Raw genomic sequence first — 24,081 nt, forward strand, 5'->3', positions numbered from 1 at the left:
ATTTGCCTAGCACACTTGAGGTTCTGAGTCTAGTTCCCACCACAATTGAGTAAAACAGGCTGGGAGATGGATGGCTCAGTAGGTAAAGGTACTTCCACACCAGGCCCGATGACCTCAGTTTGATCCCTGGGACCCGCATAGGAAGAGAACCACTGGGCACAAGTTGTCTTCTGGCCTCCATGGATGATGAATACACAGAATAAAGAATTTTTTAAGGAAAAAGATAATCATATGCAGAGATTACTTTTGAGCTCTTCATTCTATTACTGTTAGTGGCTTTGTTTAAAAATTGTGTGTTGCTGTTTTTTTCTTAAGCAGGCTAGCACCCAAATTACTGAGACTGGACTCTATTATATTTGTTTAATACACTTTACGGCACAATACCAAGCAGTCAATACTCTGTTCTAATCCTATAAGCCAGTCTGGCTTCTTCTTGGCCAAAATCCCTGAGATACTTGCATTTTATGGCTTTCTCTGCTCCAGCTGCTCTTTCTCATGATGTCTCCTGGACTGCTGCCTATGGCTAAGTCCTCACTTCCTCTCCCTCTCTTCTCCTCCCCTGGCTGGCAGGAGGTCCATCCCTAGTCTCTCCCCTGCTCGGTGACTGGTTAAGCTGCTTTACTGACATACTAAGGGACAATGGGGAACAAAGTTTAGACAGGAGATTCTCAGAACAAGGATTGCAAGCAGATCATGGGGTGCAGAAATCAGCATCTGAATCTTTCTTTACACAGTGCATGATAACATTATGCCTACATAGTACATTATATTCGTCTTCATTTTGATTAATATAGCTTTGCATAAAAGTTTTAAAATTAGGAAAAGAATCTGTTTTGTTATTTTCAAGAGTACTTTGCCTGTTTGGAGGTCCTTTGAGAGTCTTCCTACAGTCTGGATGGATGTCTTCTCCTATGCCTAGGAGATTTTAATAGGGACTGTGCTGAATCTGCAGATCAAGTCTGACTGCATTGCATCTTAACAGTCTTTGCATTTATTTGGCATCTTAGTTCTCCTTACTAGTCTTTTCTAGTTCCAGTGTAGCACACTGAGAGTATTCATTAAAGCTCCAGTTGCCCGTGCTCTACTTCATTTGTAGGTGCAACATCCCATCTCAGGAAAGCCATGGAAGTCAGACACTTTGCCTTTGCTCTGCTTGTAAAGCAGGAGCATTCCTGTCACAGAATTGTTCTTGCCCTAGGCTCCGGAAGCATGGCTAGGAGGCTCTGCTTTAGACAGAAGCAGACTGAGGACTCAGGCAGACATGGAGGATCTTGCCTCTAACTGTGCATAAGAGGCTGTGATGAAGGGTGATTGCAAAGCCAAGTTTAGCCAGGACTAAATCTTCTTTTAAAACAAACAGCAACAGTAACAGTAGCAGAGGACTGTGAAGGCCCTTCCTAAGCAACTATCTTCATCTGGAACAATATATGGGGAAAGTCAAGTTTAAGACAGCATTGAAAGTTTCGGTGTTAACGGTGTGAGAAGAACCCTGTAGCTTTATGAGAACAAGATAAACCACACATCTGTTAGCCAGACAGAGAGAACAAGTGATCTTATGGTGAAGTGCAAACTTAAAAGATTGACCTCAACACTATCGCTGCTCAAGCTAAACCAGACTGCAGAGTACAGAGGTTCCAGAGTAAGCTTTCACTAACAAAGAGACCGAGACTCTCATAGCAAGGGGCAGCCTGGAAGCTGTTTCCTGGGCCACAGGCTACTGTGAGGCTTCAAACTATGGACAAAAACGGACTTCATGAATAAGGTCTCATCAATTCTCATACCAGCCAGCATCTTGGGGCATTAAATCAGGGAGAAACAAGAGAGTCTGGAGTTCAAGGTCATTGCCGGCAACATAGCACACTGACAGTCATTTTGGGCTATGTAAGAGTCTGAAAAAATGAGTGATAATGTCCAGTCAGATAGGAGTTATCAATAAAGACTCAGAAAAGTATTAAAATAAGCAAGCTGAAATTCAGATGTGCAGAAGTACAGAAACAAGGAAATACATGTACTTGTGGAACTCAATAGCAGACATAAACCCAGAAATTAGAGAACTTGATGACAGAAATTATATACATGGAAGAACAGAGTGAACAGGACTGAAGAAAAATGAACAAAGCCTCCATAAAATGTGGCCAGTACCAAGTATACATACATATACACAGAGAATGTACCAGGAGAGAAAATAAAATAGCAGGGGAAAACCGTGCAAGTGAAGAAATAATGGCTTCAAACAACCCAGATGCAATTAAGAGCACGAATAAACACACTGAGGGGCTCAGCAGGCTCCAGGCAGTGAAGCGGATGCCTCACACCCAGACACAGGTCTGCAGGGCATCTCAAGAGAAACATTTTCTCGCCACCTACAAGAAAACCCCAATTTCTTACCAGGAACAATGAAAGCCAAAATAAACAGGCACATATTCGAATTGCTGAAAATAAAACACTTAAATTAAAAAATCTTACAAAGTCATCTTTCTAAAATGAAGTAGAAATACAGGCATTCTTAGATAAATAAAAACAGAATTTGTTGGGTAGCAGGCTTAGGAGGTCCTAAGTTCTCTGCGGTAAAGCAAGTTACCCAGGGCAGTAATAAGACCTACAAGAAATAAGGGACACTGTTAATTACAGAAGTTAGTGGGATATAAAAGACAAATCATATCAGATAGTATAAATGTTTATTTTTCCCGTTTTTGGGTTAGTTAAAAAGCTAACTAACAAGCTGGGTGATGGTGGTACACACCTTTAATCCCAGCACTAGGAAGGTACAGGCAAGAGGATCTTTGTGAGTTCAAGGCCAGCCAGCCTTGCCTACAGAGTGAGTTCTAGGACAGCTCAAGCTACACAAAAAAGCCCTCTGTCTCCAAAAAAAAAAAAAAAAAAAAAGCATGTAACTGTGTCCTTGTTGGTCATACAATGGAGAAATGTGATTTGCATTAAGCACAAAAGCAGCAGGTAGGAACAAAATTTCTACCAAAATAAGGAGTTGACACAAGATAATTCAAAACTGACAAGGAAGAAGATAAGAAAGAACAAGAAGAAAAGGTGAATATAATAAACTAGAATCCAGAAGAACTCTTACAACAGACATAACTCAACAATACAAAGACCAAAAATGACCCAACTCCAAAATAGAGCACGAATCTGAATACATTCCTCCTGGAAGAGAGAGAAGCGATCAACAGGGAACTTGAAAAGACATTCCACACCACTAGTCAGAAGGGAGATGCCAATCAAAAGCACTTATTTGGTGACTATAATTCTTCAAAATGTTAAACATGTAGTTACCACATGAACTCTCAATTCTACTCCAAGATGTATGTCTAAGAACAATAGAAAAGACACCTACAGAAAAATATGTACACAAATATTCATGACATCTACTCACAGCAGCCAAAGCAGAAACAACTCAAGTATCCTTCACCCCACATAGATTATCAAACTGTGTTATAGCCATATAGTAGAATATTACTCAGTCACAAAAAGGATAAAGCACTATTTTGTGTAAATAAGATTGAACATCGACAGTGCTTTAAACGTAGATACATGCCACATTACTTTATTTATCTTAAATGCAAAAATCTATTGGCAAATCTATAGGGATAGAAACATTAGTGCATCAGGGACCAGGGAGAGAGTGGAATGGGAATCGCCTTGTAGTTCCTACCAGATTTCCTTCTGGTCTGATGAAATGTTCTGGATCAACACAGTGGTGAATGTTGCCCAGCTTTATATTTATAATAACATCCAATGACTTCTTTAAAAGGCTGATGTTTTGATGTGTAAATTCTATATTACGAATTTTAATAGCAAGTAATTTGAATAGGAATTTCTCTCAAACATATGTGGAAATTATCAATAAATACATGAAAAGATGTTCAACACCACCAGTCACTAGGGAAACATTTATAAAAACCACAATGAAGGGCTGGAGAGATGGCTCAGAGGTTAAGGGCACTGGCTGCTCTTCCAGAGGTCCTGAGTTCAATTCCCAGCAACCACATGGTGGCTCACAACCATCTATAATGCTATCTGGTGCCCCCTTCTAGCATGCAGGTTTACATGCAGACAGAGCATTGTATACATAATAAATACATCTTAAAACACACACACACACACACACACACACACACACACACACAATGAAGTCTGTCTTTACACCTTCCAGGACAGCCATGACTCAACTGTCAGGTCTGCTCCAAGTGCTTGCGACGAGACAGACAGCGAGCCTCCCTCACTGCTGGTGGGACAGACAGACATTTTGGAGAACAGTCTGGCAGCTCCTGACATAATAAAGCCAAGTAAATGAAAACACAGTCCACAGCCATGTACACGGTCAGTACCTACATCAGCTAAAACGTGGAAACAACCTAAGCAGTCCTCAACCGACCCATTTAAAATACGGCATGCCTCTGCGACTGAAGGTCAGAAGTACTGACACACACAGCACAAATAAATAAGCCAAGGGAAATTATTAAACCACTAGATCACACACTGTATGGACAATGTTGCAGTGCTCCTGGCAAGCTGTGTCTTGGGGTCTACAGTCACTCTGCAGCAGCAAGTCCTAATGGGAGCCTGGTGCACAGCTAGTCCACACTGGGCTTGCCAACCCCTCCCACATCAGTGCCGCCGCTAAGCCTCCATTCTCCCCCAGCATCATGGGGACTAAAGAAAGCAGTGTAGTTATGGCTGGCGAGCATTCTACTTTTCCCAAACTTTGATCTAAGTGAGGCCTAGTGGGGAGACACGGCCACACATTCCCCTGATTAACCAGACTGAACAATGAAGCATGAAGCAAGGCTCATTCACACTGCTGCCTCCAGGGTCAGGGAGCCCGGGGAACCCGAGTCTCTCCACCCTAACCTTCCAGCAATGAGAAGGAAGGCGGTGTGGCAGATGGTAGTCTATATTCCCTTTCCTATCCCCTGGAGTTAGGGGGCACAGTGGGGAGCTGAGCCCCCAGCTCTGCTTGTCATCCACGAGGAGAGACAGGCGGGAGGTGGAAAGTTGGCGGGACACCTCTCCCCTCCTCATCTCTTGAGACTCAGGGCACAGCAGCGAAAGGGGTTCAACCAGGACTGCAACAAAGCGTATGTGCCACCTCCCACCTAACCTAGACGGCGGTGGGCCCAGAGCATCACGCCCCTGCTCAAGGAGCTAATCTTGCCGACTCAAAGGCGACCTGACCATGCAAGGCACTGTTCCACCTCTACCGTGATGGGGTAAGCGGGCAATGGAGAGCTGCATTTCCCACCCACCCACATGCCACGAGCTGAATGGGCAGCAGTGCCCCGTGGGAGGCTGGGCCACACAGCTCACTGGAATCTGTAGCTGACTGCCCACAAGGAGACTGCCTACTAAGGAAGAAAAAACAAAAAAGCAGGGTCCAAAAATCTGTCGTAAATCATTTGTCACACGAAGAATTAAGACAATCACAACTTGACTGAGAAGAAACTGATGAGCAGATGTGTTACCCTGAGATTACTCAATAAGGACTAGAATCACAACATGCCGTGACACTAACTTTTAAAAGAGGGGGAAGCTTAGGATGGTCTATGGATTTAAAACAAAACAAAAAAACAGGAAAAAGACTTAGAAATTAAATACTAAAGGTCTAAGTTAATTTGTGGGTTAAAGAGAAAGTCTCAAAGGAAATCAACATAACACACAGAATTGAGTCAAAATAAAGATGGCGCGTACTGAACTACATGGGGCAGTACTGAAGGAGATCTCTAGCACTTTAATGAAGAAAGGGCTCCATTCAACAACCCAAGCTCCAGCCCTAGGCACTAGGCAGTCTGAAGAAAAAAGACAAAACCAAAAACACAAAGCAAGTATTGGAAGGGTAAGGATAAGGACAGAAATTAAGAAAAAGTTTAAAATGAGAAAGCAGTAGCAGCTTTCTACTGTCTCTATGAAGAAATTAATGTAATAGATGAGCTTCCAGAGAAGCTGACACGAAGTATAAAAATAAAGACGCAAGCGAGCTTTCTCTTCAGTCTGACACTCACTCACATGTGTCCACCCTTCTGACACCGTGAGACAATGTCCTATCAAAATTCACAGTTCTCACTCAAGAACTGTGCGGTCAGGTTACGCACGGTAAGTGTACAGTGTTGGGTTAGGCCATCTTCCTCGCTATTCTTGGCCACACTGAGCCTGTGAGTCACGGGCTGGACACACCTGAAAGGGCAGTATGGAACTGGTAAGAACAACTTCCTGCTCATAAATCTGACAACTTGGAAGAAATGCACAACTTCTTAAAGACTGTTCAAGACTTTTAACAAAGATTGTTCACGCCTGATGAAGGAAGAAGGCAGCAGGCGGTGTGGCTGCTGCCTAGGGTAATGCTGAGAGGAAATACTCTACAAGGGAATCACAGGCCACACACGGTCACTGCATTTGGGTTTTTTGTTTGTTTGTTTGTTTGTTTTAAGCACTTCTAAGACCAAGGAAATTAACAGGGAAGAGGCCTGGCACACAGTGACCACAAATGGCAGTTAGCAGTATCAGCTCCTCCAGAGCCAGACTTGCTTTGGGATTCAGCCATGGGGGAAACACTGTTTCTCTTGATGTGAGGGGGCCCTCCTAGAGTGGATGGATTCCAGGATTCCAGTACAAACACAATAAACTGAGAGCTGATTGTCCCAGCAAGCACTGGAGGCAACAGTGTGGTCTTTGCCTCCTCCTCTATCTACTTTCCTATCATCTAATCCACACTGTCAGAAGAAAACCTGCAATGTCTCTTGTTCAACAGCACTAAAGTGCATTGTAATAGTTAGAAAATCCTGAAGGAGTACTGCCAAGAAAATGCTCAGCATCTCTCCTGGCTATCACTTGATGGCAACAGGGCCCACGTTTTGGTTGGGATAGCAAATGTCCCTCACAGGCCCCTATGCGCAAAGCTTGGTTATCAGTCTGTGGAGCTCCTGAAGGGGAGAACCTTTAAGAGATAGGTTCTAGTGGAAGTTAGCCACCATGAGCACGCTCTTAATGGAAATACTGGGGCTCTGACCCCTTCCTGTCTTTGCTCCCCAGGCGAGTGAGCAGTTTTCTCTGCCATATATTTCTGCCATGACGCTTGGCCTCACACAGGTTTAAACAGAAGGGGCCAGCTGAGCATGGACTGAAATGTTTGAAACTATGACCAAAAATAATTATTCTCTTTTAAATTAATTACAATTTGTATTATATATTACATTTACTTATTTGGGGTGGTATACAAAAGTATGGAGCTCAAAAGACAGTTTGTAGGATTGGTTCTCTCTTTCTACCAGGTGGGTCTGGGGTCAAACTCGGGTACTCAGGCCTGGTGGCAAGTATCTTTCCCCACTGAGCCATCATCTCACTGGCCCCTAAATGGATTTACTGGGTATTTCAACACAGCAACGGAAAGCTGCCTAGCACGACATACAAGGCCAGAACAGAGCCATGTCATCCATTCCCTTGCTCAGAACTCAAAAGCATGAGAGGTGAGTATAGCAACAGGAGAACAGGTTATGACATGCTTCCTTGCCTGGGTACCACAGAAAAACCCACACAAAAAACACTGTCATAGAGTATTTCTAAATGTGCTTAAGTGACGCTTACACTTAGCTGAAGGAGAAAGCAACGAATGGCTGGTTCACAAGTAGGCGTTTGATGACAGGAACACATGTGTGACCTCTCCCTACAATGCGGGAGAGGAACACTGTTTGCACCATCTCTTTTTGGAAGGCCAGGAGCACAGTTCAGGGTTTCGTAAAAAAATTCTACTAGGCCAAGCGGTGAGGCAGCAAGGCAAGGCATAAACAACACCTGGACCTAGGCTTCTGAAGTGAAGAATGGAGCGTTTTATTTCAGAACATTTTAATTAATTACTTTTATTAAGGATAAGTTTCCACGAAGAGACAGAAAGTACACTAAAGAGGTTATTACCATCCATGTTTGCAGCATACTGACTGTTAGTCACCAGAGTGGAATATGGTTTTTCATTCTGCGGCAAGACTCCTGCAGCCATAGTGGTCTGTTGGAAAATTTAAAAAAAAAAGATGATTACTTAATCATGTTAGACATTTGCTGCTCAATATAGCAGTCATTAACTACATGGCCCTTTCTTTTGTTCTCCCCTGTGTGGCTGAACTCAGGGCATCAGAAATGCTAAGCAAGCCTTCTAATACAGAGTGGCACCCCCAGAGCCCAACACTTGGAAAATAGCTAGTCTAGGTTCAGATGTACTATTTGAAAACAGGACAAGGAACGGTAAACTAAAGTCGGGCGTGGTGGCACATTCCCTTAATCCCTTAATTTGCACTGGGGAGGCAGTGGCAGGCAGATCTATCTTTTTGAGTTTGAGGACAGCCTGAGCTCCAGGACAGCCAGGACTATGTAGAGAGACCCTGTCTAAAAATTTTAAAAAAGGATAAACTATCTTAAATATCTTTTTTATAATCAAGGTTGTCCTTTGACCTCTACGTGTGCCTTAACATGCATATATCTGTGTGCATCTCTGAGGGAGAGAGAGATAACACACATCAAACACTGACACCAAAAAAAAAAAAAAAAAAAATTAAAGGCAAATGTAGATGCTGATATTGTACAGAAATTCTTACATTTTTATTTACAATTATTATGTTAAACAGCTGAAGCCTTTTGTCACATTTAGACTTAATGCTTTATGTTCCTGAATTTATACTGAAAATTCATATAAAAATGAAAATTCAAAACTGCTCGTATCTGATTTTTTTGTGTCCTATTTCTTTCACTCACAATCATAACTTGGGCACATTTTGATTCCTTAGGAAGAAAAAAAATACCCTAACAGGAAGAATATGGGGTTTGTTTGTGTGTTTTAGAATGAAATATCTCCTCTCGGGGTGGCTTCTTAAGCAGGCTCCATTTTCTCCACATGTTCAGTGTGCTAGCTACATGTCTCTGGTTGGCATCATTGTTACATGTGTGGCTGGGATAGCACAGATTGGTGTCGTCAAAAGGGCCAACCCCACAAGGGAGGCAGGCAGGAGGATCTCAAAGTTGAGGCTACAAAGTGGAGCATTATCTCAAAATAAACCAGCAAAACTCTTTGTGCCACTTAGCGCGGAGGGCTGAGCTCTGGTTCCTTTGGCACAGGAGAAACAACTCTGTGCTAGAACACTTGCCCTGCATGGCAGAGTGAGGCCTCGGTTTAACACCTCTCACTGCAAAAGCCTCCACCAAAACAAAACAATGTAGAATACAAAGGTCCGCTGTTTTAATTCCCTGTGTAGTTACTTGAGTTACACCGTCAACTTTCACAAGACTGAGACATGTCATAAAAAGTCATCTTGAGAAATAGATTGTGGGACAGACCTTCAATATCTGAGAACAGAAAATCCGCTCTGCTTAGAGCTGCGCAGCCCTCGAGTACACCATACAGACTTCCTTTCCACTGTGTGGCTTACCTGGGTATCTGCTTGCTTCAGTTTTACTGTTTAGGAAATTTAAGTTTTCCTCATTGCCAAACACCTTTCCCCCTTTAAACACTTTCCTCAAGGAAATCCTGGTTGCTTTTCCATCAGGTCTTAAGTATCTACTTCTTTTTCTTATTGTGGGAGTTAACTGGTCTCCGTGGACATTTCTTTATATTTGTGTTGGGGCTGCCCCCTGGCCTTGACTTTGGGCTACTTTAGATGCACTGCTAAGGCTAACTTTGCAAGGATCTGCCGCCAGGTGTGCTGAGGCCCTCCCACGCTGGCTGGGGAGAACTACTTGCAGCCAGGTGACTTGTATTCTCCTGGCCTCTGATGGTTTGTACCGATCAGTACTCAACAAACTGCAATTCAGCAAAGCTCTGAGACTTTCTGGGGTGCGGTCCCCCCTCTTCTCTCTAAGACCTTAACGATGCAAATCCTAGCTACTTTGGCTCCATTGAGTTCATCCCTCTGTGGATCTGTGTGGAGGCCTGGTCTCCTCCCTAAACTCAAGTCTGGAAACTGCTCCAGGGAGGCAGCTGGTGACCATAAACTCAGCATGTGTACATCTCTTCTCTAAGAGACTGAAGCCCTGGGCTACCTACGTTCCAACCATTTTTTATAAGGTTGTCTAGAATTTTAGCTAAGGTAAGGACACATCTGTCTTATTCATCTGTTAGGAGCAGAAATCTCTCCACTCATCTGTGAAACCCAACTCTTGATCTTTGAAACAATGTCTACTGTATGCTACCACTGCATAGAAACAGTACAATTATAGATAATTCCTGATCAGAAAAACATGATTTGAATATATTATAGAGTCAAGGTTCTGTTTAAATCTTAATTATTCAACTGCCACCTGTATGAACTGGTTTGAGCTTTGATTTCTTTTACAAAATGAAGATTATATATCTACTTTCAAATGTTGTAAGGATGAGAAAGATTGTGTGCATGTGTAAACACGTCTAAAGCAATGCCTGATACAAAGTAAATGCTGGTTATTTTACTTTGCAATACTGTGATTTTTTTCTATTCCTTTCCTAGGCTTCAGTCAATTCACTTTGCTCCTACCTTAAACAGTTTGTAAGAGATCCTGTGCATTATCGACCTGTCTAATTGTCCTGCTAGTAGTCACTGCTGCGCTTCCAAGAAGTCTTAACATTAGCTCCATTCACAAGTGGATTTAGTCATATGTCTACCTACAGAACAAGGAGAGTTTCAGTTTGAATCCTGACTTTCACGCTGTGATCACACATTATATAACTTCACTTCCTGACTCAATGACAAGTGTTTTGCTCACCCTCTCCTACAGTTCTTTTATCCCTAAAATCCCCACAAATGACTCAGCTGTTCAGATCAGTCACACATTTCACTAATTAGTACCTACTACTTAAACCCCGAGCACAGCGGTGAACTGTTACTCACACAGGGAGAACAGTCACGAAGCGACTGTTTGCTGGACATAACAGTGTTTTGCATAGTTCTTAGAAGATTTGTGAGGTGTTGCATGGAGCAAGTGCTCTGACCTTTCTCTGCTGCCCCAGCTTCAGCACCCTGCCCTGGGAATGCATCAGGATCACCCCTGGGCACCTGGCCACGCAGATCTCATGTCCCCCCTCGCACGTGTCTACATCTGGAGGAGCACCACACTCACTGATTACTGGTTTAGCCTCTCCATCATTCTGATTTGTAAGGTTTGTGCCTACTCTGTCAATATGGTAAGATTCTAGACAGTAATCACAGCTCAGGAGTGTGAAGGAATTTACCCAAGCTGTGTAAACATTATGATGCTCAAATGAAAGCATATTTTATGCTCATTCCTAATATGAGAATAACCAAATGACACTAGCTCCATGTCATGGACTATTGCTGACATTTATCCCTTTATATATCTTTGTCTCATCTAATCCTTATTACACCGTATTACATGCAATAGCACAGCTCTTCCTACTTTTAGTAAACTGTTCTATATTTATTTAGTGTGTATTCACAGGTCACCACACACACCTAGGGTCAGAGAACAACTTTGTAGTGTTGGCTCTTTCCTTCTATCATGTGAATACCAGGGAGTAAACTTAGGTTGTCAACTTCAGTAGCAACTGCCTTTACCCTTGAACCAGTTTGCCAGCCCCTGGACTTAGTTTTTTTCAGATTTATTTATTTTAAATTTTATTTATTTTAAATCTGTTTGTGGCTGAGTATATGTGCACCACATGCGCGCAGGTGCCCACAGAGGCCAGATGAAGGTTTTAGATCCTCTGGAACTGGAGTTGTGAGATGCCATGTGAGTGCTAGGAACTAAACCCTGATCCTCTGCGAGAACAGTATATGCTCTTAACTGCTGAGCCATCTCCAGCCCTGACAATGTTCTAGTGCAGTTTCAGACACAGAAAAACAGAGGTAAACAAACAGAGTTCCCATCTGCCCCTTGGGTCTTCTCCCCCTGCCAATACAGCCTCTCCTATGACCAAACATCACCTACGAGTAAAGCAGTTACGGCAGCTGATGAACTTAAACTGACACAGCGCTATCACTCAAAGACCTTAGCGCCCACTAAGCTTCTCTTTTGTAGGCTTAGAAAAAGCCCCACTTATAGAACCATCCAGGCTAGTTTACACTTAACAAAAAACAACCCATATTTCTCCCTTCCCTCCCTTTCCTAGCTTCTGGCAACCACTGACCTTACTACTCTCCAGTTTTGCCTTTTCCAAAATGCTAGACTCACACAGTAGGAAGCCTTTGCAGTAGACTATCCCACTTATAAATGTGCATTTAAGGTTCTTCCATTTCTTTTCATGGTCTGCTAATTCAATTATTCTGATCATCAAATAATATATTAGTTACCTTCCCATTGCTTTGATAAAACACCAAAATTAAGGTGACTTAGCGAAGTCTGACTTACAGTTTCAGAGGGATAAGAGTTGGTGAGGGCAGAGCCTCAGCATGGCCGCAGAAGCAGAAAGCTGAGTCCCCAAACCTTGAACCTCAAGCAGAAAGCAGACAGAACTTGAAATGGGATCTGCCTCCAGAGGCAGACTTTCTCCAGGAAGGCCAAACCTCCTAAACCTGCTAGCTGGGGACCACCATTCAGACATCTGCGCTATGGGGGATAGTCCCATTCAAACCGTCACATTCCACTTCATGACCCCCTGGCTCCTGGCCATATCATAACTAAAGATGTATTTAATCCAATTTGAAATGTCTCCATAGCCTTCAGTCTCAACAATGCTTAATCTCCAAGTCCAAAGTCTCTTCTGAGACCCAAGGCAACTCCTGATTATAAGTCCCATTAGCTGGTGGTGACCTTGAACTCCTGACCCTGTATCTCCACCTCCCAAGTACTGGGATCTCAAGCACATGCTACCATACCTAGATTAACACTCCACTTCCCAAACCCTCCACATAACCCACCTTAAAGTTTAAATCACCCTTATTCATATTTCTCAATAGGATATGATAAAATACTCTAGAGTACTATATAATTTATCCTGTTTATTGTCTATCTCTCCTCTTCTCTAGTGTAGCATCACAGAAAACACACTTTTCTGAGGAGGATCTGCTTTTCCAGCATCTGTGCTTCTGGAACCTATAGCAGGCCCCACCATACAGTAAGAACATACAGTAAGGAATGAGAGGAGAGCAAGAAGGGACAAGCAGTCACAGGTTCCTGCTGCCGCCACCATCACGTCAAATCTGAACCTCCATTTCCAGCCATAAAGCAGAAACTGCAATCATGCCCTACTTGTCTCAGCAACACTGATAGCAGATGATTCTGTGACAGAACAATGCAAATACAAGCAACGGCATCATCATTTTTTAGTTTTCCTGAGCATGTTTAGATCTCTAATTTCTTGTAAATCTTTCATCTTGACAAATTTGTGTTCCTTCTAATTTCTCAAGAGATTAGATCTGCTTTCTTCTCAGCCCCAGCCCATATTTGCCCTCTGCTGTGATGCCTTCTCAAGTGCCAATTATGTAGTTTACTCACATCTTATCCTGTCCGGCGAGCAAAGGTTTACCTAGGCCTGTGCAGGCTCGGGCACTGTTACAACAGCCTCCCGCGATCCTCAGGGAGAGAGCCAACAGCCATCTTAAAAATGCAATCTACCCGGCACTTCACTATTAACTTCACTAGCTTCCGTGATCTCACACTTTAACTGCACCTTAGGGAAGACTGCAAGGCTCCCGAGACACAAGTCACACACCGTGGACAACAACACTCCAAGAACCCTACTATTTCATCACTTAAAGAAATACGCTGCTGAATTAACGTTCTTCAGAAAATACTGCACGACAAAATGAACGCAGTCAACTGAGAGCAACAGCTGCAGCTGGCTCACACTTTTCTCACTAGAAGCTGCATGTGACAATTATCCTCCAGGTCTGAACCAACCTCAAATTAAGGCCTGCATGCTTTTGTTCTTGATTTGAAGACTGAGCGAGTCCAGACATCAGTTCTCCCAAACTCGCCTACAGGGTTAAAGTGCAGCCTTTACACCCTACCTGGGTTTAAAAGAACATATCCACGAGCTTACTCTAAAACCTACAGAACAAAGGAACCGCACTAGCCAATTCAGTTCTAGAAAAAGGACTACAGAGCTGGTGGATCACATCAACAACCTCAAGACCTACTCTAAAGCTACAAGGAGTATGGAGGGGCAAGGAATAGACAGCAACCCATGCAACAAAGCAGAGACTGCAACAGAGTCAAAAATAAAGTCAATCAACTGAAAACATTTCATTTCACACATACAGAGGTAATTTTATTCTAGAGAGCGTATGGGTGTTGTAGCTACACACCGATAAGCACCTGTGAGAAGGCAGGGTGCCAGTGGAGCCCCAAAGAAACCCCATAGACGTACAGTTTCAGACAGCTGTGAGCCACCTGATGTAAGCAAAAGCAGAATCTGCCCTGAACATCTCTCCAGCACCCTCAGTGAATTTAAAATGTTCTAATTTTATTGTGCGTGTGCTTGTGTAAGTACACACGCATGATGCAAGTGTGGAAGGCGGCAAGCACTCGCCACAGTCTTACGGGAAAATGAGAGGCAGTTTTGTGGAGCTGATTCTCTCCTTTCACTTTTACGTGGGCTTGGGGGACAGATCTCAGGTTGTGAGGCTTTTATAGCACGTGCCTTTACCTATGGAGTCATCTCCTGGGCAACAAGTCAACTAATTCTTCACAGAGGTGCACAGATAACAGGCTAGAGAAAAAAGTGTTTTGTAATCAACAACACTAGACAATTCCAGGTCCATATGCAACAAACTGAATATCACAACAAAAACGTGGCACTTTTAAAATATACAGAGCTGGGATGATTTCTGAAATACAACACCTAAAATATGAAGGTTGGACTTGTATATCTATATCTATGTATCATCTATCATCCGTCTGTCTGTCTGTCTGTCTGTCTGTCTGTCTATCTATCTATCTATCTATCTATCTATCTTCAAACTAGACAGCCCAGAGACCTAGGGTAAAACCTAACTATCTATCTTCAAACTAGACAGCTAGACAGCCCAGAGACCTAGGGTAAAACCAAATACTACTGGTCTAAAAAAAAATTAACAATAAAATGACTCCTAATAATAGTCTGCTATACTCATAGGTTGGTACCTTATTCTGCCATCACCAAAGAAACTTCCTCCTGCAGCAGATAAGAGCAGATACAGAGACCCACAGCCAGACAATACACAGAAAGAGAGACCTTGGAACACACACAGCTCTAAATGGGCTGTCTCCATCAAATCCTTCCCTCAAAGCTCAGGGAACCCTAGCAAAGAGGAGGTTGAAAGAGTTTAAGAGCCGGAGGGGTGGAGGACACCAGGAGAACAAGGCCCTCCGAATCAACTGAGCAAGGCTCATATGAATTCAGAGACTGAAGCACCAAGACCAAGAGCATACACGGGTCTGCACCAGGTTCTCTGCGTATATATTATAGCTTTCAGCTTAGTATTTTTATGGGACTTCTCAGTGTGTGAATGAGTGGGTCTCTAATTCTTGTGCCTGCTCTTTGGGCTCTTTTCCTCCTATTGGTTTGCCTTGTCCAACTTAGATATGATGGTTTTGTCTTATCTTACCCACTATTTTGTTATGTTTGGTTGTTATCTCTTAGAAGCCTGTTCCTTCCTAATGAGACAGAAAGGGAGTGGACCCGGATGAAAGGGGAGGTGGGGAGGAGCTGAAAGGAAGAGAGAAAGGGGAAACTGTAATCAAGATATATTGTATGAGAAAAGAATCTATTTTCAATAAATGAAAAAAATTTTTTCAAAATTTCTTTCTGTCAAAACATTAAGAAAATGAGAAGAGGGGACAGACTGGGAAAAAAATGTCTGCAAATTACACAGTGATATATGCACTCATGCAATTTATACAAACAAGTTAATTTAAAACAATGTTATCTTTGTTGTAGAAAGTAAACTGGTGGGTTTGGAGGGATGGCTCAGTGATTAAGAGCACTGGCTACTCTTCCAGAGGACCTGGGTGTATAATCCCAGCATTCAGGAGACAGAAGCAGAAAGATTGCAAGTTCAAGGCCAGTATGGGCTACAAAGCAACAATTTGTCTTGAAAAAACCGGCAAGAAAAAGAAAAAATAAAAATTAAGTTATTGCATACAATACACACAGAATACAAACCAGTTACCTTTTTAATCAGACTGATACAAAATGGCCTGGAAATTTGACTGAAACAAGTTAAAAGGTAAAATTAAGTTGTAGTAATGATTTTTTACATGACTATGTGAAAAAAATTTGCAAAACAATAGAAAAATGCCATTTGTATTGCTAGAGCAATTTAATCAAGAAGGGGATGGGCTGCAGCATGGATCCCAGACTAAGGCAAAGGAGTTTAATTGCACTTCAAAGGTAGGCCAGAACCTCACTGAGGGAATGGTGAGAAAGTGGTCCAAGTGGCTTTGAAAATGAACAGAAACTGTGAGAGAAAAAGAACTATCCGTATGTAGTAGGTTATATATTGGAGGTCAAGTTAGCAATCCTAATATAGTTTGTGTATCTTGAGACAGAAAATACAAGTGAAAAGATGGCAAACACATGAGCAACGAAGACTATGGATGAGGAGGTTACAGGAAATGAAGAAGAAGCGGGCCACACATGCCCTGGTCTGGCACACTGAAACTCCTGCTGAGCTTAACAGAGTAGTCTTCCCTTATCTGCAAGGACAAATGTCAAGGCCTGAAATAAGTGCCTGAAACCATACATAGTAACAAGGACAGATGCCCTCCGCTCTTTTTAATGCATGTATACTTACTATAGAATAATTTATAAAATAGGCAAATAAAAGATAACAGTAGCTAATAAAATAGGACAACTCTAACAACATCCTGCTGATCGTTATGTAACTCTCGGAGCGCCTTATTATACTCTCTCCACTCTGAGGAGACACAGGGCCTGCATGATTAGACCCGGGGAGGTGAAGGACACAGGCGCTGTGGTGTAGATCGGCCTGCTCCACAAAGATACACGTTCCTGCTATATAACTGAACAAGCACTGTGCTGGCCTGTGAGTAAGTGACTAATGAGTGGGTAGCAGTCACAGCATGGATACCCTGGACAAAGGGATGACTCATGATCAGGGCAGGAAAGAGCGGAGGGTGCAAGACTGCTAAATGCTAATCAGAATGGCATGCAACCTAACACTTACAAAACTGTTTATTTCTGGAAATTTCCACCTCATTTTTTCAAACTATGGTTACCTAGATAACAGAAGCCATAGAGAGCAAAACCACGAATAAGGAGAATAAGGAGACCACTGCAATACAAGCATGTGCGTTATACAAGTTAACACATAAACACACACACCTACATGCATATACTTTATAACTCTGGACACGAACAGTTACCTGAAAGCAGTGACACACTAGCTGGGATGGGCACATCATAGCAAATCTCCAACGCAGGGGCCTGGGAAGCCCTGTGACCTGACGCGTTTTAGGGCTCCAACGCAGGGGCCTGGGAAGCCCTGTGACCTGACTCGTTTTAGGGCTAGAGCAAAGGATATTCAAGCTGAACTGAGATCATCTTAGGGTGCTACAAAGTGGTGAAGAGCTTAAGGCTCTAGCTGACAGGAATGTCAAAGGAGCAGAAGCCAAATGAGAGCAGCCCTGATGGCCAGGCTGAGGTGAGGTACCTGAGGAGCAGAATGAGCAGTGTAGCACTGTCAGCACTGGCCACAGGAAAAAATTCAGGCCTTTTTATCTTTTTTTTTTTTTAATTCCGAGACAGGGTTTCTCTGTGTAGCCCTAATGTTCTGGACTAGTTTTGTAGACCAGGCTGGCCTCAAACTCACAGAGATCTGCCTGCCTCCGCCTCCCCGAGTGCTAGGAGTACAGGCGTGTGCCACTGCGGCGGCTGCATTTTCCCAGCTTTTGGTAACATAAAATTATGTCATTGTGCAGGTATAGTTTTCCAAAGTAGGAGAAAGGCACATACAGAAACATAGGTTAAAAGGGACATAGACAAACTGGTACATGTTCAGAGAAAAAGAGACCATGTGACAGGCACACATGAACCAATTCAATCTGACAAATGCTGAGCCCTTAACAGCCACTAACACCATGAGACCCAGGGTGGTTGGGTGCAAGGATGAACAAAACAGTCTTTGTCCTTTAACAGATGCTCAGTAGAAGGGAGGAAAGGCTACACCTGAAATTAACCACAGCAGAGACACTAAAGGCTCCTGTAAGCAAGAGAAAGCAGATCTGAGTAGGAGCTGAAGAGTGTGAGCTCAAGAGTGAAGGGACACCTATAGCAGGCTACACTGGGCTCTTAAGTTCTCTTCCCCATAGGTCAACACAGAATTCACTGTTTAAGGTATTACGTCCTATTTAATCTGTGAGTGCCACAGCACATGAGTGTAAGCCAGAAGGCAAACTCAGGTGCGGTTCCCGGCCTTACAGTCTCTTGTTTGCTGCTAGTTATGCCAGATTAGCCAGTCTGTGAGCTACCATTATTCTCATCTCACCTCCCATCCTACTGTAGGAGCATTGAGATTTCCAAAGTCATATGCCACCTCTTCCACCTAACCTGGGATCCAAACTCAGACCCCCACGTTTGCACAGCAAGCCCTTTCCCCACAAAGTCCTTTCCTCAGCCCCTCCTAATTTACACAAAAAAACAATGTTGCTATTCTATGATTTGATATCATCTAGGCAAGTTAATTTAAAAAAAGAAGCATTTAGAAGTCTAAACTTTAATACACAGAAAAATAATTCAACTTTATCTGTGTTCACTAATTTAAGGACTTGATTTGTCTGTTAAGAAGTCTATACTGAGCTAAGAAACAGTCACTCAGAAAACAGAAATGGCAGGTATGAGCTAAAAGTACAGTTATTCTGCCACATGTGTGTATCTATTTAAATCATTACGGGCATTTGTAGTGGCTGTAAACATGTTTTTGTTTTGATCCCAAGCGTGGGATATGGAAATGGTTTTGGTATATCCCCTGTGAAAAACAGCCCCATGAAAAGGCACGTGATGTTTGTCTGCTGGAAGCTGTCTCATGGTGGTGGGGGGTTGTCAACCGAAAAACACCCAGTATGAACTTTGGGTGGGGGTATAGACTAGCCCATAAAACAATGTGAGATCGCTTTGCATCGCTTTGCATCTTTTGGCTACGTCTGTCACATGGCTCCTAGACAGAGAACACCTTGAGGTTGCCGCTCAGGTTTCTGCTGTATTTGCCGGATTGCTGGTTTGCTGTTTAGCTGAAGTTCTGGAATATGGACAACTGAGATTGGTATTGTCCCAAAAAACCCAACACCCCTAACCAGCAGGAAGTAGTGAGAGAGGTCTGTGTCCCTTGTCCTTACTAACCTGCTTTTTCTCCTAACTAATGTCAAGTGTGTGTGTGGGTGGGGGGAGGGTTGGAAAGGAAGTAGAGGCATTTAAGAACCCCAAACAAAGGAGGTTTTTGAAAAATCTAGGCCTACAGACATTCACCCTTTACACACTGACAAATCATGAGTAGCGTTCTGCTTTCCATATTTTGAACCATGCAATCATTTGCGTCAGATAGGGAGAAGGATCTAAATGAGAAGCCTTTCCCCAGGTGCCATCAGGAACAAACATAGCCAACCACAGAGAGAAAAGCCCTCCCCTGTGGTCCTCACCATCTCTGTTTTTAAAAAGCTTCTGCTCAAAGGAAGTAAACCCAGAACTAAAGACAGCTTATTCTGTACAGTTCTTGCCTCAGACAATCAAGCAGGCTAAGATGGTAGCACGATTCACAAATCATGACTGAAACGAACTCTGCTACTGGGTAGAAAGACAAACATAGCCGCCAGTTAACAGCGTTCAATAGGACATGTAGAGGTTAGCTTGCTCAAGTAGGACACTGACTCAAAGAGCCAAACGAGAAGCACTCAGAAAGTGACAACAGTGATGATAAAGTATCTAGTTAAGACAGTCAGCATACTCATGTAAGAGGAGTTGGGAAAGGTACGCGCTGGCATTTACTATGGCATAGTATTTTGGCAATACACTAAGATATGAAAAATCGATGTACGATGGTACAAAAAATCTGGAATTCAGATATAACATTCTCTCTACAGAAGGCAAACATGAGCGTGCACAGTAAAGGGCGTTGCCAGGCGGCAGCAGTCCAGGCTGTCTCCGTAGCTGGCCGCAGCTCTCACTTGTCCCCGGCCTGCCTTCCGTACGGTGAGACCACGTCCATACTGCCTGTACTCTCTCTGGCTTCTCCTGTATTCTGAGCCCTCGCTCTGAGGGCCAACAGCTGATGCAGAGGTATAAACCAGCTTTCCCCACCTCCACTCCCAGCCTGAGGCCATGGGACCAGCTCTCTCCCCTATACAGAGGACTGGGAATAGGGCCTGGAGCTGAGCATTAGCCAGTTTGCAGTAACAACAAGCTCAGGTGAGAGGGCTGCAATCTGGCCACAGCAGGGACTGGGCAGGCAGGAAATGCCTTCTGAGAGCTGCCAAAGCTCGGAAATGCCAGGTAGGGACATCATTCTAGATTTACTCTGGCTGCAGGGCTTGGCCCTGCCTTGTCCTCAGTCATGGTACCAAGCCTGGTGCTGAACACACATATGCCAAGGGCAATATGGAGACAGGACCCACATGTGCCAAAGGCAGTACGGAGACTACGTGTATGAAAGTGGGCAGGCTCCGCTTTCCTTTACTCTCTAGATGGGTGCTGTCGGCTTAAACAATTCAGACAAAGTTCAAAACTGACTTTTCAGGGCAGCTGTTGGGATTGGGTTTTTCACCTGTAGATTTAACTTTTGTACTTTTTAAGTCACAACTTTGCTACAAAGTTAGTTAATGTTTGGAAAAGCAAATTCTCCTTTTAAATTTAGCTTAATAATTCACATAGAAGCAACAACTTGTAGGTGAGCAAATCTTTTGGTTACTATGGAAATCGGGCAGTCTGATGCTATCTGTGATCAACACTTGTGCTCAATAAACAACCCTGGAATTCAGGAAGGAAGGAAGGAAGGAAGAGAGGGAGGGAGGGGCACTTTCTCCCTTATGTTTCTACACTGTACACTATGTAATTTCTTTGTTATTTTATTAAGATGATAGAACGAAATTTTTCTCATTTATTTATTTAATTTGCTTTACATCCTTGTAACGCCTTCCCTCCTCCCCTCCCAGGCCCACCTTCTCTCCCTCCCTCTCCCCCTTCCCTTTTCCATCCACCCCAGCTCATCAAGTTGCATCAGGGCTGAGCATGTCCTCTTCCCCTGTGGCCTGTCAAGGCAGCCCCCCCAGGGGAAAGAGATCTAAAAGCTGGCAAGTGAGTCTGTGCCCAATGCAGTTCCCACTTCCCTTACTAGAGTACCTTCTTGAAGCCTAAGCTGCCCATCTGCTACATCTTGAACTAATTTTTAAAGTTAGTCACCTTTCTTCAAAGGCTCATGATGGCCTAGATATCTGGAGATATCTAAAAGACCATCCATTCTTACATCCATTATTTTATAGGTTAAAATATTCCATGGCTGGGAGTATGGCTAACTGATACAATACTTGACTCAGGCAACAGGCCATGGATTTGGTTCCTAACCTGAAGAAAAAGGATAATATATTTAACATACATATATATATCCAGTTCAGATAATGAGGGTGGTAGATTAGCAACTGCAAGAGGTCAGTGTTTTAGACTGTGTTCTTGTACTAGGCCTAGTAGGCCAGGCCTAGCCCAAATGATCACTTATGCTAGATGTCAGATTCAGATTATCAAACAAAATTCATAAGGAACCAATCTTCCAAGAGAGGATTAATGGCAGCCAATCAGAAGGCCAGTTTGCCTGAAATAGCCTAATAAAGAAAATCCCATTCTAAACCTGCAAGTTACCTCTAACAACCAATCTGGTTTTTGTTCCTTGCTTTTCTTCTTTTTCTGCCTCTAAAGCCAACCTCTTCCACTAGCCTTAGCTATAGGAGCACATTTTAAATCAAATGGTTCTAGATTCAAGAATTTCTAGCACAGCCAACTACATCTGGAAAAAAAAACTGTAAGAAAATTACAGTGTTGGTTATATTTTTGATTAAATCTTCCTTCAGCGGTGCCACCAACAGAACCCTGCTGTCCTGGAACTAGGAAGGTGGAAATGGGTCTGGAATTAGTAAAAGAAAAAGAGCAAAGGCTTCAAATCCTAGGTGAGCAGTTTAGGTTTCTGAATTTGTCCTGTACGGAAATTTAGGGTTCTGCTAGTCCCAACTCAAGCAATAAAACAGTTCTAAAAGGACCTGGAGTCATGTGAGAAAAGAGCATACTTATTTACCACGCATCACCATATTCAAAATCATGTCAGCCAGGCATGGCAGTGCATGCTGGTAATCCCAGCACTCAGGAGGCAGACGCAGGGAGATCTCTGTGCCAGCCTGGTCTACAAAGCATGTCCAGGACAGCCAAGGCTACACAGAGAAACCCTGTCTTGAAAAACCAATGTGTGTGTGTGTGTACACAGGCTGACAAGATGGCTCAGTGGTGTGAAACGGCTGTCTGTTCAGCCTGTTGACCTAAGCTCCACCCCTGGATCCCACTGCAGAAGCAGAGAAACAGCCCCAGAAGCAGTTCTCTGACCAATGCGTGCACCATGATGTGTACACACAATAATGAGACAGTTTACACGCACACAAATAACAGCGTGCATCCTTACTTCTACATGTGACACACAGGCACAAGACTGGAAAAACACATACCAGAAGACTAAGAGTGGATGATAGAGTTTTACGTTCTTTTCTTATTACTGGTATTTTAATTTGACTTTTTATCTTTGAAGAAAACCATTTTATTTATAAAATTGATTATATTCTACTTCTTGGGAAGCAGTATTGGGAACAAAATACGATAAAATCAGAGCCAGGACACAAGTTTTAAAAAAACAGCAATTAATCTCTGAAACAGAAGAGTCAAAGCAATGGACAATACACAAAATCTCTAGAACCTGGTATTAAAAATAAATAACAATAAATAAAAATTATCAAAGGCTGACTTGGCAAAGCTGTGAATCTAAGCACAAATGCTTCCATGAGCAGTGACATCACACTCCTTAAATACGCAGGACTCTGCTATGGAATCCTGTGGTAGGTACACTTAAACCACTATACCTGCTATGCAGTAAACACTCAAAATTTTTTGATGAAAGAACATTGTGAATTCACATATAGGGGAGGCAAGTTGGTTTAAGGGGATAAAGTCCTAGATCACAAATGGAACAGGTATGTGTAGAACAACAGTACCTGAACTACAATTAATAAATAACTCAGACACACACACACACACACACACACACACACACACACACACACACTTCCTGTGGCTATTTTTGGGTCTTTTCTCAATCGTTCTTCGCTTTTGGTGGCCAGCTCCCTTTTCTATATAAACATTACAGCATTCAAATAAGAAGTCTGGTCTAGAGGTTCATACTTTATCCACTCTCAGAGAGAAAAATACAAAAAAAAAAAATAAATTTTTTTAATGTATTTTGAGCAGCCAGAACCAGGCTGTATAGACCTGCCACTCAAAATTTGTTAATTAAAATAACTACCCCCCCTTTTTTTTGAGATACCATTTCATCCTAGTCACAAAGCAAAACACAAAGATCTAGATGGTCATTTTGCCTTTAGTTTTCTGAGAATCTTTTAAAGATGACTCATTATTTTTAAAGAAATTTTTAGTATCTTACATATAATGAATACTCCACAAAATAAATATTTATTTATAAAATACATCTACATCTTCTTTTTGTAAATAAAAATATTAAATATTATGGAGGGATTAGAACTCATAAATTTGCCCTAGAGAGTGAAAACACTAGTGTTAACAGAAAAACAATTTAGTTTAGCACTCTACTGGGGCTCTAATGTGATGCTTTATATAAATGTCACAACTCTGAGATACTGCTCCCATCTAAAGTGAGAGAAAAGTCAGTGGTCCAGCTGGGGAGCACACCTTTAATCCCAGCACTTAGGAGGCAGGAGCACACAGATCTCTGTGAATTTGAAGTCAGCCTTGTCTACAAAGTGACCAGGGCTACAGAGAGAAACCCTGTTCTGAAAAACAAACAAAAAAGTTACCAGTCCAAGGTCATAACTATAAAGTGTCAGAAATGGGATTAGAAATCCAAACCCCGGCTGGAGAGATGGCTTAGAGGTTAAGAG

General features: G+C 42.7%; 1 protein-coding gene across 5 annotated transcripts in view; it reads right to left on the bottom strand.

Moving 5' to 3' along the window:
* Ptpdc1 (protein tyrosine phosphatase domain containing 1) overlaps positions 1–24,081 on the bottom strand; it is a 47,259-nt gene that overhangs the window by 20,879 nt on the left and 2,299 nt on the right. For 3 of the 5 annotated variants that reach the window (XM_060372797.1, XM_021638186.2, XM_060372800.1), the window contains exon 2: positions 7,921–8,008. In XM_060372797.1, the coding sequence (XP_060228780.1) occupies positions 7,921–7,938 (18 nt within the window). In that variant the 5' untranslated portion in view covers positions 7,939–8,008. Of the gene's footprint in view, positions 1–7,920; positions 8,009–10,502; positions 10,631–24,081 lie in introns of those variants that run through there. The other 2 variants (XM_060372799.1, XM_060372798.1) reach the window with 2 other exon arrangements.

The sequence above is a fragment of the Meriones unguiculatus genome, chromosome 19 (genome assembly GCF_030254825.1).
Source record: "Meriones unguiculatus strain TT.TT164.6M chromosome 19, Bangor_MerUng_6.1, whole genome shotgun sequence".
NCBI classification, from domain to species: Eukaryota; Metazoa; Chordata; class Mammalia; order Rodentia; family Muridae; genus Meriones; species Meriones unguiculatus.